Source organism: Vidua macroura, chromosome 17 (assembly GCF_024509145.1).
Source record: "Vidua macroura isolate BioBank_ID:100142 chromosome 17, ASM2450914v1, whole genome shotgun sequence".
In the NCBI taxonomy this organism is placed as follows: domain Eukaryota; kingdom Metazoa; phylum Chordata; class Aves; order Passeriformes; family Viduidae; genus Vidua; species Vidua macroura.
Genome location: NC_071587.1, coordinates 6,453,931 through 6,467,460, shown reverse-complemented (window position 1 = coordinate 6,467,460; position 13,530 = coordinate 6,453,931). Strand labels below are relative to the sequence as shown.

At 49.3% G+C, this 13,530-nt stretch overlaps 1 protein-coding gene across 3 annotated transcripts in view; it reads left to right on the top strand.

Moving 5' to 3' along the window:
* Positions 1 to 6,842, top strand: part of HNF4A (hepatocyte nuclear factor 4 alpha) — a 35,301-nt gene extending 28,459 nt beyond the window's left edge. For 2 of the 3 annotated variants that reach the window (XM_053993384.1, XM_053993382.1), the window contains exons 6-10: positions 1,961 to 2,048; positions 2,570 to 2,725; positions 2,991 to 3,227; positions 3,899 to 4,021; positions 4,671 to 6,842. In XM_053993384.1, coding sequence (XP_053849359.1) covers positions 1,961 to 2,048; positions 2,570 to 2,725; positions 2,991 to 3,227; positions 3,899 to 4,021; positions 4,671 to 4,813 — 747 coding nt within the window. In that variant the 3' untranslated portion in view covers positions 4,814 to 6,842. The remainder of the gene's footprint in view (positions 1 to 1,960; positions 2,049 to 2,569; positions 2,726 to 2,990; positions 3,228 to 3,898; positions 4,022 to 4,670) is intronic. The other variant, XM_053993383.1, reaches the window with a different exon arrangement.
* The last annotated feature ends 6,688 nt before the right edge of the window (positions 6,843 to 13,530 follow it).

The following is a 13,530-nucleotide window of genomic DNA, read 5'->3' as shown; positions in this document are numbered from 1 at the left end:
GCTCTTTATTAGCCCCCCAGCAGCACCCAGAGCTCTGGGGAATTCAGTGCTCTTAAAATGGGAGCATGTTTCCTTCTTCTCTATTGTGTGTACGTGCTAAATTGTTTAAAATTCTAAGAAATCTGTTAAATTGCTAAAGAAAATACAATTCATAATTTATGGAAACCACAATGGACTCCAATGGCAAATGCCATTGACACAGCAAACAGGCTGCAGCCCAGCACAGACCTGGGGCAGCTCTGCACAGCCCATCACATCCTCGTGCCATCTAGAACAGAGGCCCTAAACCTGGCCAATAACTCTGCAAAATACAGCAACTTCCACATGAGCTCATCTTACAGTTGGGGGGCTGCAAAGTTCCTCAAAGGAGAAAACAAAGCCAAAGATGGCACAGTTTGAGCCCTGCGTTCCCACAAGGGAGAGGCTGCTCCATGAAATAGATCTCCTTTTGTAGAAAAGATCATACCCAACCCCTCATTCTCCTTCTGCACCAAAATGTCAAAACTACCATGTTTGGTGAGGCAAAGATGTTTCATCTCAAAGTTCAAGTTCTGCTTTGTTGTGTTACAACTGTATATTTATCCTAGTTCACAATGGAATGATGAATCTTAGGTTCATCACTGCAAGAACAAATATCAAATGAGATGGTTTGGCCTTCTTGAAGTAATTCACTTTAACCCTGCTCAAACAAGGAAATTCTATGGACACAAAAAAAGGTGGTTACAAACTGAACCTTCTTGAATTTGCAATAGGCAGGAAATTTTTAGGTGAAAGCTTCACTCTCCCCTGGGACTGTTTTTTCCTTGTCAAAGTTTTGTCAGGTAGGAAAGCTCAGTTTTGTGCAGCTCTGGTAATTCCAACAGCTCAGCTAACATATCCACCCATGTTTGGACAGTGATAGGCTAGATTTTGGCATCTAGATAAAGATTCCCCAATATCATGTGTGATATCACAGTATCACAGTCTTTTTGCAAGGATCTCTGTTTATTTTGCATAACCTTTTTTACCATCTGGGGTATTAAAAAAAATAAAAAAAAAACCAACAAAAAACCAAAAAACCTCTCCTAGACATCAGCATCTTTCCTAACCAGAGCACTCTTCTATGGATGATATAATCTCCTTGCATTCCTGGTAGGGTAAGACTTCTCTTGGCTTTGACAGATGCTGAGGATAACACACTGGAAAAGGGGACCATTTCCATCAGGACATACTTTTCAGCATTTCTCTATTAATATTTAATGATTGTTTTCTCCAGCAGAAGGTCCTGGCTGGACATTAAGATGTTTCTGTGTCACGATGTCCAATTGTTAACTTCTCTTTCTGCCTAAATCTCTGAAATTTTTAACTGAAGGAGGGCAAAAGATTCAGAACATTCTCAGGAGCCACTGGAGGGTGTAAAGTGAAACACTTCAATCATTAACATCAGGGGAGAAAAACATCCCTTTGGCTTCCCTGTGCCTGGTTCCTGTGGCTGTGGAGGGGGTGAATGGCTAGGGGCTGACCCCAGTGGCCAGCTGGACATGGGTCCCCGTGGGTGTGACTGCAGTGGGAGGTGGGCACAGCCCAGAGGGACAGCAACTGCCCAACAGCAGGGGATTGTACTTCCCCCTCTTCCCTGGATGGAGTGTGGTCCCTGGTTCTGCACTTGGTAGGAGTTGTCTGCAAACAGCCCACACTGGTGGAAGGTCCTGGGACAGTCCAGCATGGTCCTGCTCACGACATGTGTCCTGAATATGGGATATTTCAGGTGCTGTCTACTACCTGCTGGTTCTGCTGGATTTATAACTGGTTTAGCACAGACCATTATTTAATCTCTTTCTCTGCCTGTGACTGAAGAGGGGCCCTCATTCCCATCCTTGAGTGCAGTACAGGAATGCTGAGCTTTCCCTCTTGCTTACATAAAATCACAGCTTTGTCTCAGTCTCTGCATCACCCAAATAACTTTTCCCTGCCCTTGCAGGTAGCACTGCTACGTGCACATGCAGGGGAGCATCTGTTACTGGGAGCTGCCAAGAGGTCCATGGTGTTCAAGGATGTCTTGCTGCTAGGTAAAAATTGCACTTCTGCTCCCAGCCCATCTGCTTCTGTGAGGCTTCCCTGCTGGGGTGAAGGAGAGGGTGGTTCAATGTTTGTGGACATCCCTTTTGCAGGGTGGTGGCTTGAGCTGTTCTGTATTTTAGCAAGTCCAGCAAAACCTTTTGGTGCAGCTAGGCTTGGCTGACATTGACATCAAGGCCATGAGGTGTGGCAAAGTTGGGGACTGTGTGAGCATTCATGGTGCACCCCCAGGTTGGTGTAAGCAGGCTGTGGTGGAATTGAGATAAAAGCTCTCACTCCTTGGTCAGCTTTTCCTCACCTGAGTGGCTCCTGTGTAATGAGAAGCTGCTCTGGCAACACAGATCAAAATTTCTGGTGTTCTGAGACAGGGTAGGGGCTGAAGGAGGAACTTCTTAACTCCTCCACCCCCAAAATTATCTCAGCATTAGTTACCTGCATTTTGAATTCCTTGTCATCCCGGCTAAGTCTTGAGCAATGACAAAGTGATGGTCTCTGTGCTGCTTGTCTGAAGGGAATGATCACATCATCCCACGGAACTGCCCCGAGCTGGTGGAGGTGAACCGTGTGGCCATCCGCATCCTGGACGAGCTGGTCCTGCCCTTCCAGGAGCTGCAGATAGATGACAACGAATATGCCTGCTTGAAAGCCATCATCTTCTTTGACCCAGGTATGCCCCAGCTTGGTGAGGGTTACCATCAGAGGGGCCTTGTCTGGATTATGCTGACTAACACTGGTTCTGAGTGGTGGAAAAGCTGCCTGGTCTCCTGTCTGGGCCAAACTGTTCTTAAAGAGGGAAAAGAGAAGTCAAAGAAAAGAATTGTCCATTGCTGCAGATGATGGGGAATCAGAGGCAGCTCACCTCAGGCTGTGCTGTCACTGACAGGCAGCCCCAGGGCAGCAGCCTGGAGGGTTTGCTGTGTGGGTCGTTGCAGATGCCAAGGGGCTGAGTGACCCGTCCAAGATCAAGCGGATGCGGTACCAGGTGCAGGTGAGCCTGGAGGATTACATCAACGACCGGCAGTACGACTCGCGGGGCCGCTTCGGGGAGCTGCTGCTGCTGCTGCCCGTGCTGCAGAGCATCACCTGGCAGATGATAGAGCAGATCCAGTTCGTCAAGCTCTTCGGCATGGCTAAGATTGACAACCTGCTGCAGGAGATGCTGCTGGGAGGTGAGTACTTGAGGGTTTGACAAGAGGCCTCTCGGCGTTCCCTGACTGGTGTCCCCTTGAGACCCTCCTTAGTCACTGCTCCCTATCTGGAAAAGTTAGAGACAGCCAGTCTGCAGGTCAGCCCTTGACTCACACAAAATCATCTCCCCTGTCCTTGACAGGGGTAACCAAGGGTCCTCTACTTCTTCTCACCTAAAGACATGCATCAGCTGTGCCTCTGTTTACAGAGAGGCATCCCCAGCCCTCTGCACACAGACAAGCTTTGCTGTGCACCTCCCAGACTCCTACCTGGCAGCCGTTTCACCAATCCTCCTCTCTCAGAAGGGACTCATCAAAACAAAAAGGTCTGAAAGCTGTGGTTGAAAGAACATCCTAGATTTTCTAGTGGGAGCATCCAATGGGACAAAACAAAACAAAAAGTTCCCACTGTGCTATTCTGCACGTGGAGGTGTGACTAAGGAACATAACCCTGTATGAGAGGACATGCAGGCAGCAGGCAGGGGTTAGTTAGTTCAAGGCATGCATGGAGGAAAAAGGGAAGGGCGTGCTCCAGTCACCTGTGCACAAGGCGATGGTGCACAAAGCCTTGGACATTTGGGTGCAGTGGGTCTGCCCATCTGAGCTGTCTCCTTCTGCCATTGTGGCACTTGATGTCTTGTGCATGTTCTTAGGCTCATCAAGTGAAACGCCGCACACCCACCACCACCTGCACCCCCATCTGATCCAGGAGAACCTGGGAACAAACGTCATTGTGGCCAACACAATGCCTCCTCAGATGCACAACGGGCAGATGTGTGAGTATATCCAGAGACAGAGAGCTCCTGGGAGAAACCAGGAGCTTTCCAGTGTGCCTGTGGAGATAGTTTCTACCTTGCATGGAAATCTGCAAGCAAGACAGAGTCTCGGGTAATGAGCGTGTGAGAAATTCCTATGCAGAAAGGAGGGAAAGACAAACAGAGAGGTGGGTTAGATTAGATTAGGCCAGACTAACTGATTCAACAAGATACTCCTTGGCAGACTGCAACTTTTACATGGCCCTTAAGGGATGAATGATCCTATCCAGAGCTTAGTGAAATCAGTGGAAAGGCTCCCCTTCCCTTGAGTGGCTCAGACACACTTCAATTTGTCCTCTGCAAAAACACAGGAGGATCTGGCCCACCACATGGGGCCACCGCTGGGGACCTTGTGCTGAGATGACCTTGGCTGACCAAAAATGTGGTTAGTACAGGTCAAAACGTCAGCAGCTCCCCGTATTTGATGTTGGTTATTGTGGTTCTCCTGGGACATCAAGCCATGCCTGCGTGTCTGGGCAGCCCTACAGCAAACACACAAGCCCTTAAGAGCCTCTGCCGTGCTGACATCTGAACCCTGCATGACTGAGGACAGATCCCAGTGCTGTCAGGTTTGTGAGGCCCTCTTTTAATTTGGTCTCTCTCTTTTCAGCTACTCCAGAAACTCCACAGCCTTCTCCACCCGCGGGCTCAGGATCAGAGCAGTACAAGCTGCTGCCTGGAGCCATTGCAACCGTGGCGAAGCAGCCCACGTCCATCCCACAGCCTGCCATCACAAAACAGGAGGTCATCTAGCAAGCCCACACCAGCCAGCCTCCTTCACAACACCGTGTGGGAGAAAAGCCCGAACTGACTCTGCCACTGTGAGAAGAGAAGCCACCCAGAGGTCCCTGGGCACGGACACACGGACTTGCTTATTGGACTGACCACCACCAGAAGGTGTCTTCCTGCAGCTACGGACAGCATGTGCCATGGGCAGCCCCAGAGTCCCAGAACTAAGGCTGAAGCCTTGCCGAAACCCTCAGTCCTTGTAAGGAGGGCCAGATTCCTGCCTCCCTCAGTGGGGAGGTGGCAGTGACTGGCTGGGGATAGGCTGTTGCCCCACTGCCACTTCAGCATTGGTTCAGCACACAGCAGACCCTCTGAACGAGCAATTCCTTGTGCTGTGGGAATGGAGGGCTTCCCTCCCACAGCCGTGCCAGCCCCCCTGACAGTCCCCAGTCCAGCCAGACTTGGTGGAGATGGAAGCTCCCCCAGAAGCATCACAGCAGGTGAAGCACATGGGGTTTGCCCAGGCAGCACTGCCAGAACTGCTCCTCAGCCTTGGCTAGTCCCAAGTCTTTGTGTGGTGTCACCCACCAGCACACTAAACCCCCCAGCCAGACCTAACAAATCTTTTCAGCTGATGCTGGGGCAAAGTCTGGCCCACCAAGATACTCCACTATTTGGATTGCTCTGCCTCTTGAGGGGTTTTGATATTTCCGTGCCATGCCTGCCCTCTCACCACAGTGCTCGGAGAGGCAACCACTGCCAAGCCCTTCCCTTGCACCACTCACTGCCTCCTGGCAATCAGAGGGACCATGGGATTCCAGAGATTTCAGCTAATGGGATGGGGTCACCCCTTTACAGGCTGGCAGCACTGCCCAATTATCACCGGCCCAACTACTGCTTGTCAGCTGTCAGAAGACCACTGGCTGCCTATTTGGAAGGAAGTGGGGGAAAGATGTAGGAAGGGGAAAGACCTATGGGGTGAGAGGAGCTTAAGCCTCACATATTGGACCAAGGTCTTGGGCTTTGTAAGTGCTGGGAGCATTGGGACCCAGGATCTCAGTTCAGACCCAACTTTAATGCTAAGATATACCACACAATCTACTTCTCTAGTGCAGTGCCACTCCTTCAGCTTAGAGTGAGTGGCTGATAACAGATTTATGGGTCTTCATAACATGGTAAGAATTCGTTGTGATTCCTTCAGGCTCCAGAGTGTTTGAGAGCACCAACCTCAAAAATACAATTCCTTGGGTCCTGCAGAGAAAAGTGACAGAGGTCAAGCAATAACCCTGTCTCACCCAAGCCCCTTGGGTCTGCCCCAGCCTCGGGTCTGCCCACCCTGCTGCGCTCCCTCCTGCCCCCGTCCCTGTTCCTCTGTGCCTGCCTGTGCCAAAACCCTGTGGATCTGACCTTTGGTTTACAGCTGAAAGCAGGAAAGGAGCCCTCCTGCACCCAGCGCCTGCTCCAGGTGCCAGCAGGGCTGGAGCTCCCAGAGCCCTGCACCACGGCAGGCCTGAGCCACTGCTGGCCTCTTGGGAGGATGAGGATGGTGGCCCCACGGCTGCCAAGGAGTGTCTGGTGGGGACAAATCTGAGCCAGCTCAGCCAGAGGAGCTGCAGGTCTGTCCCTGATTTCCAATGCAAAAATGAAACACCTCGTGCTGGCGCTGTCAGAGGTATTGTATGGTCTCAATGCTGGTGGCATCGTACCAAGTAATTTATTGCAATGATGAATCCAATCATTTTCTGTAAATTATTTTGTAAATCACATTGATTATTTATAATTGGGAGATTAAATGAAAAAAAAAAACCCAACCCTGTAATAACCAAGCTGTCTTTTCCAACTGCAGCAACCTTTTTTCCTGTATGTAGACATACTTTGTGGGGAATCCTTTTTGGTCCATTTGCACCAAGAATTCCTCGATATTGTACATTAATTTTTGCTGGTTTCTGCCTTCCAATGGAAACAGAAGAATATTTCTTCACAAGAGTTTGTATTCATAAAAAAAAAAAAGGAAAAAAAAAGAAAAATAAATGCAAAAATATTTTCTAACTTTTCCCAGACAGATGGATTTCTTTCTTCTGGGAGGATTTATTTTAAATCAAGGGGCTAACCTCCCTGTTGGTCTGAGCACAAAGCATATGTGTATGGAGCAAAAAGCCCAAACAAGTGTTTGATGCTGTTGCCAGCTGTCACTATTTCCTGGCAAGCCCAATGTGTCTGTCCTGAAGCCACGTGTGCTGGAATCATAAGATTGAATGACAATCCAAATTTTCATTAAAAGAAAAACAAACATGAAGAATAAATATTTGCTTTCATGATTCCAGGGAGCTTAAAGGCTTGAAGTAACCACATTCTGAAAGCCAAGCAAAGGAAGCTAAAATGTATTATTCACATTTCAAACATGTTCATTTTATGTCCCTCTTGTATTTCAAAGGTAATTTCTGAGCACTTTGGGGTGGGTGATTGTCCTTTGTTTCAAACACAGCCACCCTACTGCTGGCTGCAGGTGGGATCCAGACTGAGCCCATGGGGCACAGTAAGATGATCAAGTGAAAATCAATTTATCACTGGCTGTAAAGGTGAAGAAATACACTGGCAATTAGAGAAGGCTTTTAATGACCTGCTTTTCTGACCACGGGAGCCTGTGCTCAGCTGTAGCATGCCCAGGAAGAGAACAGGAAGAGAGGAGAGGGGTGTAGATGGCTGTAAAATTAGGCCTCTGGGAAGGAACAACATCCAGCATTTTCAGCTCTGGTCTGCAGGAGTTGAGCCCTCATGTTCCCCTATCTCCTGCCTCTGATGAGAATCGAGGTGGGCAGTCTCATCCTAGGTACAAGGGATGAGAAGCAGCCTGATTTTCCATCCCATTAGCACATCCAGTGGCGTCCCAGTGACAGTCATGCTGGTGAAAACTGTCAGCAGGGATGAGAGGCAGAGATGAGATCCAGACTGTGTTTGAGGACTATGTGGAGACAGCATTTAGAGCCTGTCTCCACTCTGAGTCAAGGACCTGGGAGAACAGGACAGATCTCAAATAACCTGCCCTCACTACCTGTGCACCTGTGACGATCCAGAGCCCAGCACCACTGCTGAACAAGGAAACCAAAGGCAGTCACAGGACATGTTATCCCAGCACACACAGGACTGAGTGGTTAGTCCAGTCAAGAGAAAGAAAAGGACTTCATTAATTCTTTTTAATGTGGAATAAAAAAAAACCTGGGACTCCTCTGCTGTGATTCATGGTTGGTTTTACCTGGGTATATGCCCTAAAACCTCCATATATGTAGTATCAAATCTTTGAAGCAATAAATTCTCCTGGACTCCTTCCCATAACTGCTCTATCAAGGTTGCCCTTTACCTGGTTAATCTTAAATCAGTGCAGTTCCTACAGGAGATTTCTTATTGCTGGATTCAGCTCACTTGGAAAAAAAAAACCCAAGAACTGTCCCAGAAGCAACCTTGTCCTTAGCTGGCGTCCTCGATCCCAACTCTCACCTCTTTTGTCACTCCAGCCTGGAATCACCCTGAAACATTGGTCTTGCCACTTGTGGGCTGTGTTTTATCCTGCTGGGTTGCCTGGAGCCTACAGGCCATGTCCCATGTCACAGGAGATGGCTCTGAGGATTGGCCTTCGACACACAACTTCCCTTACATTGCTTTTGAACACAAGAGCTTTCTGTGCCTGCAGCTCAGCCCAGGGATGATTTCCTGGAGAGCACCATCTCCAACTGTGGAATCTTTTCATCACATCCAAGCAAAGATCTGTGAAAGTGGTATTTTTAGGTCCTTTGGCCACTATGAAATGCATTCTTTTCATATTCCTTATATAACTTCCATCTGAAAAAGTCAGCAGGCTTTGGAGCCTTTTCCACAGCTTTCATATCTTAGTGGGAGGGGGGGAAAAAAAAGGCAAACAAGTTTTATGGCCTGCATATCATCTCTGACAAAAGCAACTATTGCTGCTATTAAACTTACAAGTGCACACACAGGCACAGATAGTCATGAACACCAAGAGGCAGCTGGGACAGCTCAGCAACGTGGCACTGCTGAGCCAGGCAATTCCATGTGCCAGGCTGGCCAGTTCCCTCTGGGCTTAATGCAAATATCACCAACCAACTGGGGAACTCAGGCCACACACTGCACAAGCCCTTTCCACTCAGAGAGGCTGGAGAAGGAATGGTAAGGTCTAAAATCCCTCTCCCCATTCCCAACTGAGGTGTGACCCTGGCAATCATAAACACACCTAGCACCTGAAAAATTGCCAGCCAGGCCAATAAAAATGGCAATATATTGTCAGCTTCGTTATGTGAGAGCGAGCAGGAGAGCTTGGCACAAACAACCCTGCAGTCACGACCTGCAGTTCAGTGTCCTGTGAGAGAGAGAAGAGGCTGCTGGGACTAACAGAGTGCACCCAGTTCAAACCCAGGGGATGCAGAGCTCTGAGTCTCACCCAGGTCTGGGAAAGAAGGTGTTTTGGGAACTGTATTTCCTAGGCTTACTCTGGCTTTGGATCTGGAGTGATGCTAGGCTTGCTTGATCATGACCAAAATCTTCCAGAGGCCTGAGGGCACCCCTAACCTGGAGTTTAGTCATGGGTTACACAAAGCCCTGGGCTCTGCTGCCAGGCTCCACTCCAGCCCCTCCCATCTGGTGCCTCTGCCTGGCTGGAACCTGCAGTCCCTTGGGATCCCATGGGTTCACAAAGACCAGGGACCCCTTGTGAGCCTGGGGGATCCCACACCAGATGAGGGGTCTGGAGGAGCTGTTGTGATTCCCCAGCTCCTCCTAGGAACTGCTCTGGGTGCAAGAAACAGCACAAGAGCTGCCTGAGGGAATGCCTGGATAGACACCCACCACAGAAAGCATCCCAAGTCAGACAGGAATTCCTCCCTGCTGCTGCCAAGCCAGGTGTCAGCACTGGCTGCAACAGGACATGTTCCCCTCACTGACCGGGAAAGTCATTACAATAAAGTAACTCATAATACTCTGCTCCTTTCCAGGACTCTCCAAAACACCACTGTGCCTTAAAAACACTTTTTAATTAATCCTGCTGATGGGTTACTTACCATTAACCACTGACATGAAGCACAAGCATATCCTGAAATCCACTCAGAGCTGATTTTCAGGGACAAGCCACTGAGAAAAAAGCTTGAGGCAGAAGCAGCAAAGAGAAACCTTAGTGCCAAACCCAGAATTCCTGACTCAGACCTACAGCACTTCCAGCACAGATAAAGCATAACCATTGGCATCCTCGCTTCTGAGTGGGTTTTAGCCCTCTCTTAACCGTATTCTAAGGTGGGATTAGAGTGCCACTTTCTCAGCTGGGAGAGCACACGGGAAGCCTGCTGTGCTGCACACCCATTGAGGAGGCAGTGGAGACAGCTCCAGCATCCCAGGCTCTTAATTTTCCATTGAAATCCTACTATTTCTTGCATGCAGCTCCTCCCCTCACAGTCCATCATGCAGCTGCACACCCAAGGATGTGCAAAGAGACAGCACTCAGGGGTTACTCTAAAACCCAGCCCTGCTTCACTGCTTCCCACTGATATATATATGGGCTTCTGATGATCCCCAGGCTGAAAGCCCCAAGAGCTGAAGCACCCAGTCCAACCCAGCAATGCTTCCCTCATTCTGCCCCTGGAAAGCATCCTCCACCATTTACCAACCGATTTCTTGCAGGAGCAAACCTGAGTGTTTCTGACAGCTGCAGCCTGTGCCATGGAGGGGCTGCAAGGAGCAGCTGCCAAAGTCCCAGGGCAGCCCCATCACAGCCCCTTTCAAGGGTTAATCCTGCCAGGGACCCATCCTGCCTCAGAGACAGCTGCTCTCTTTCCAGAGAGCATCATGAAACGCAGTGGAAGGAAATGCTCAGTTCAGAGCAAACTGGGTGTTGGACTAGATGACCTTTAAAGGTTCCTTCCAACCTAAGTTATTCTGTGATTCTATAAAATTAAACTGCAGAAATCCTGTAATATTTAAAACATTCAGAGGTCCTGCCAAGCACATTCCTCACCAAGCTTTTGCAAAAACACTGCTCATCTTGAAGCTGGTAAAGCCAAGGAGAGGGGAAGTCTTCCCTCAAAGCCTGGGCTGGGTAAGGCTGTGTGTCTGTGTCCCAGCACACACTGGGCTCTCTGGGGGTCTATCAGCACCTTAGCACAGCTTTATGTACCTGGGTGGTGGTGCCTGCCTGTGTACAGCTGCTCTGGCAGCAGATGCTACAGATTTGTGTGCATTTGCACATTAGTGCCTGTTTCCATAGCTGTGTGGGTGGGTCTGGCATGCCATCTGTGCGTGGGGAGGGCATGAGCAGAGCAGGGATGGTCCCCTGCAGCCCAGTGTGTGCTCTCCCAGCTGAGGCTCCCATCTGTGAGATCCCCTCCTCGCACCACCACACGCAGGATGACGGCAGGCACAGAAGCTTGTCCTGGAGGATGCACACTTCCAGGCTTTGAGTGGAATATTTATGGTCATTTAGGGCCTATTTTCTTAGTCACTTCATCCTCTGAGCGCAGAGCAGGGCTGTTGGATTGTATCACAGGCAGGCACCATGTCTGGAGCCTGGTATGGCCCTGCCTGGGTGATTAGTAGGGACTGCTGCTCCCCTACAGCCCTTCCCATTCTGCTGCACTGGTGCAGGAGAAGCAGCTCAGGTTTGAGATGGAAGCCCTCACACTCAAGCAGACCTTGTCCAGCACTGCAGCATGAGTGGCTCTCTGCTCTGGCAGTTCCTCGGAGGAGCTGGGGAATCACAACAGCTCCTCCAGACCCCTCATCTGGTGTGGGATCCCCCAGGCTCACAAGGGGTCCCTGGGCTGAGTTGCCCAAAAGGCTTCTTTAGTTTGTGGGGCCCAGAGGTTTCACCTGCAACCCAAGGGCCAGAGCCCCTCCTGGACTGAACTGCTCACAGATTATCTTTATTACAGGACTGTTATGTTTGCACAGTTTAGTGATTTAATATCAGTTTAAAGCCTTCTCTGTGAGCAGTGCTGTTTGAAGTCATGCTCTCGCTTTTCAGCCTCAGCTTGCCAAGACTGTAAAACGTTTATTGCTAATGGTGGAAAAGCTTAAAGAAGCCAAGATAACTTTCCCAGGCTGGGTATTAAGACTGGGATCGGATAAGTAAATAAGTGAAGAGTATTACATGGACTTCATTAAATATCAACCAACACCAACAGCCACTCATTTATAACACAACGGCAGAGCATGGGAGCACCCAGGAGCGGAGCTGAGAAAGGTATGAATCACATGTGATAGGAGAGATGAACATGAGAAGGGCTGGATTCCCCACGGGGCTCCGGGTGTGGTTCCCAAGGTCACAACACAACTCCTGACAACAACTCCTGCAAAGACTGTAGGTTTGGACCTGATGGAGTGGCAGAGTTGGTGGGGTTCATCTCCTCTCAGCTGGGGAGGGTTGTGGGCATGTGGTGCAGCACGTCCTTCTTCCTTCTGATGCAGTGGACAAGGACAAAACTCCCCTTCCTAGGAAGGAGAATTTAAATTCAGGCTACAGCTATCACGTCTCCTGGGACTGTCAGTTCCTGGATGTTTGTTTTCAGTTTTTAGCTTTTACTTCCTTATAGACATGTTCTGCCTTTACTGGTTTCTAGTCACAGGATGCCAACACCAGGAAGAGTAAATTACAGAAGCTCTTGCTACAGTTCCTGTGATTTCCTGTGCCAGTATTTTCAAACTCCCCCAACAACTTGGCTTGATGCTTGAATCCCCTCACTTCCATTCACCACCCACTGCTCTCCATGAGTTCAACATTCTCTACATAAAAAAAAGCTGAGGTAAGGCAGTCACTTCATTTGGGGGCCATCCCCAGATTATATTCCACTCCCAGCTCTTCCTCACTGTGCAGTATCCTCACTGTGCAGTATCCTCACTTCTACTTTCCTTCATCATTCTCTCTCACCTGCCTAAGGCTCTTGCTCTTATTCTAATTTAATTGTCCATATCTCTCAATTGTTACTGATTCTCCCTTATTTCCTGCCCTTTTTGTTCCCAAAACAGAGCTTCATTCACATGCCACTCCTTTCAAACATCCCTGCTCACTCCCTGTTACAGCAACCATTAACCAGTCAGGACTGGAACTGTCACCTCCCTGCTAAATTTTCCTCCCTTGTTTGAGAGGTGCAAATTCCAAGCAGATTTTGCAACCTTTAGCATAAATTTCTGTTTGCAGCTCAGTACTTCCCAGCTGTTTGGTGTTTTGAAGGCTTTTCTCAGATCAGCAATTAGGTGGATCAGGTGATCAAGGAAATTCTGTCATCCCTTCAGCTGGGAAGCCACAGATCCATGTCCACAGCATGCACCTGGGACTCCAGGTCCCACCTGGCTGCTTCTGCCACACTTGTCTCTCTGCAGGAGGAGCAGATCTCTGTGCCCAGGAGCTGTATGAACAGAAATGGCAGCAATGTAAAATCTCTTGTCCTCCTGAGGTCCCTTCCAACCTCATTTATCCCACAAATCTTCTGGAAAGGGCACGGAGCAGCATCACAAACAGGCCCAGTTTACTCAGATCCAAACTGGAACCAGCTTGAGGCACCAGCTTGCCAGGTTGCACCAGGTCTGGGCTTGACCATGAGCACAGGCTGGAATGAATGCATTCCCCTTCCCTGGAACAGCTCTCTGCAGGTGGACACCTGTGACACGCTCCACCTGTTTCCATGCTGGCATCTCTCTAACCAGGTACTGTGCCTGGTTAGAGGTTTTGGAAGGGTGAGCCCTTGGCA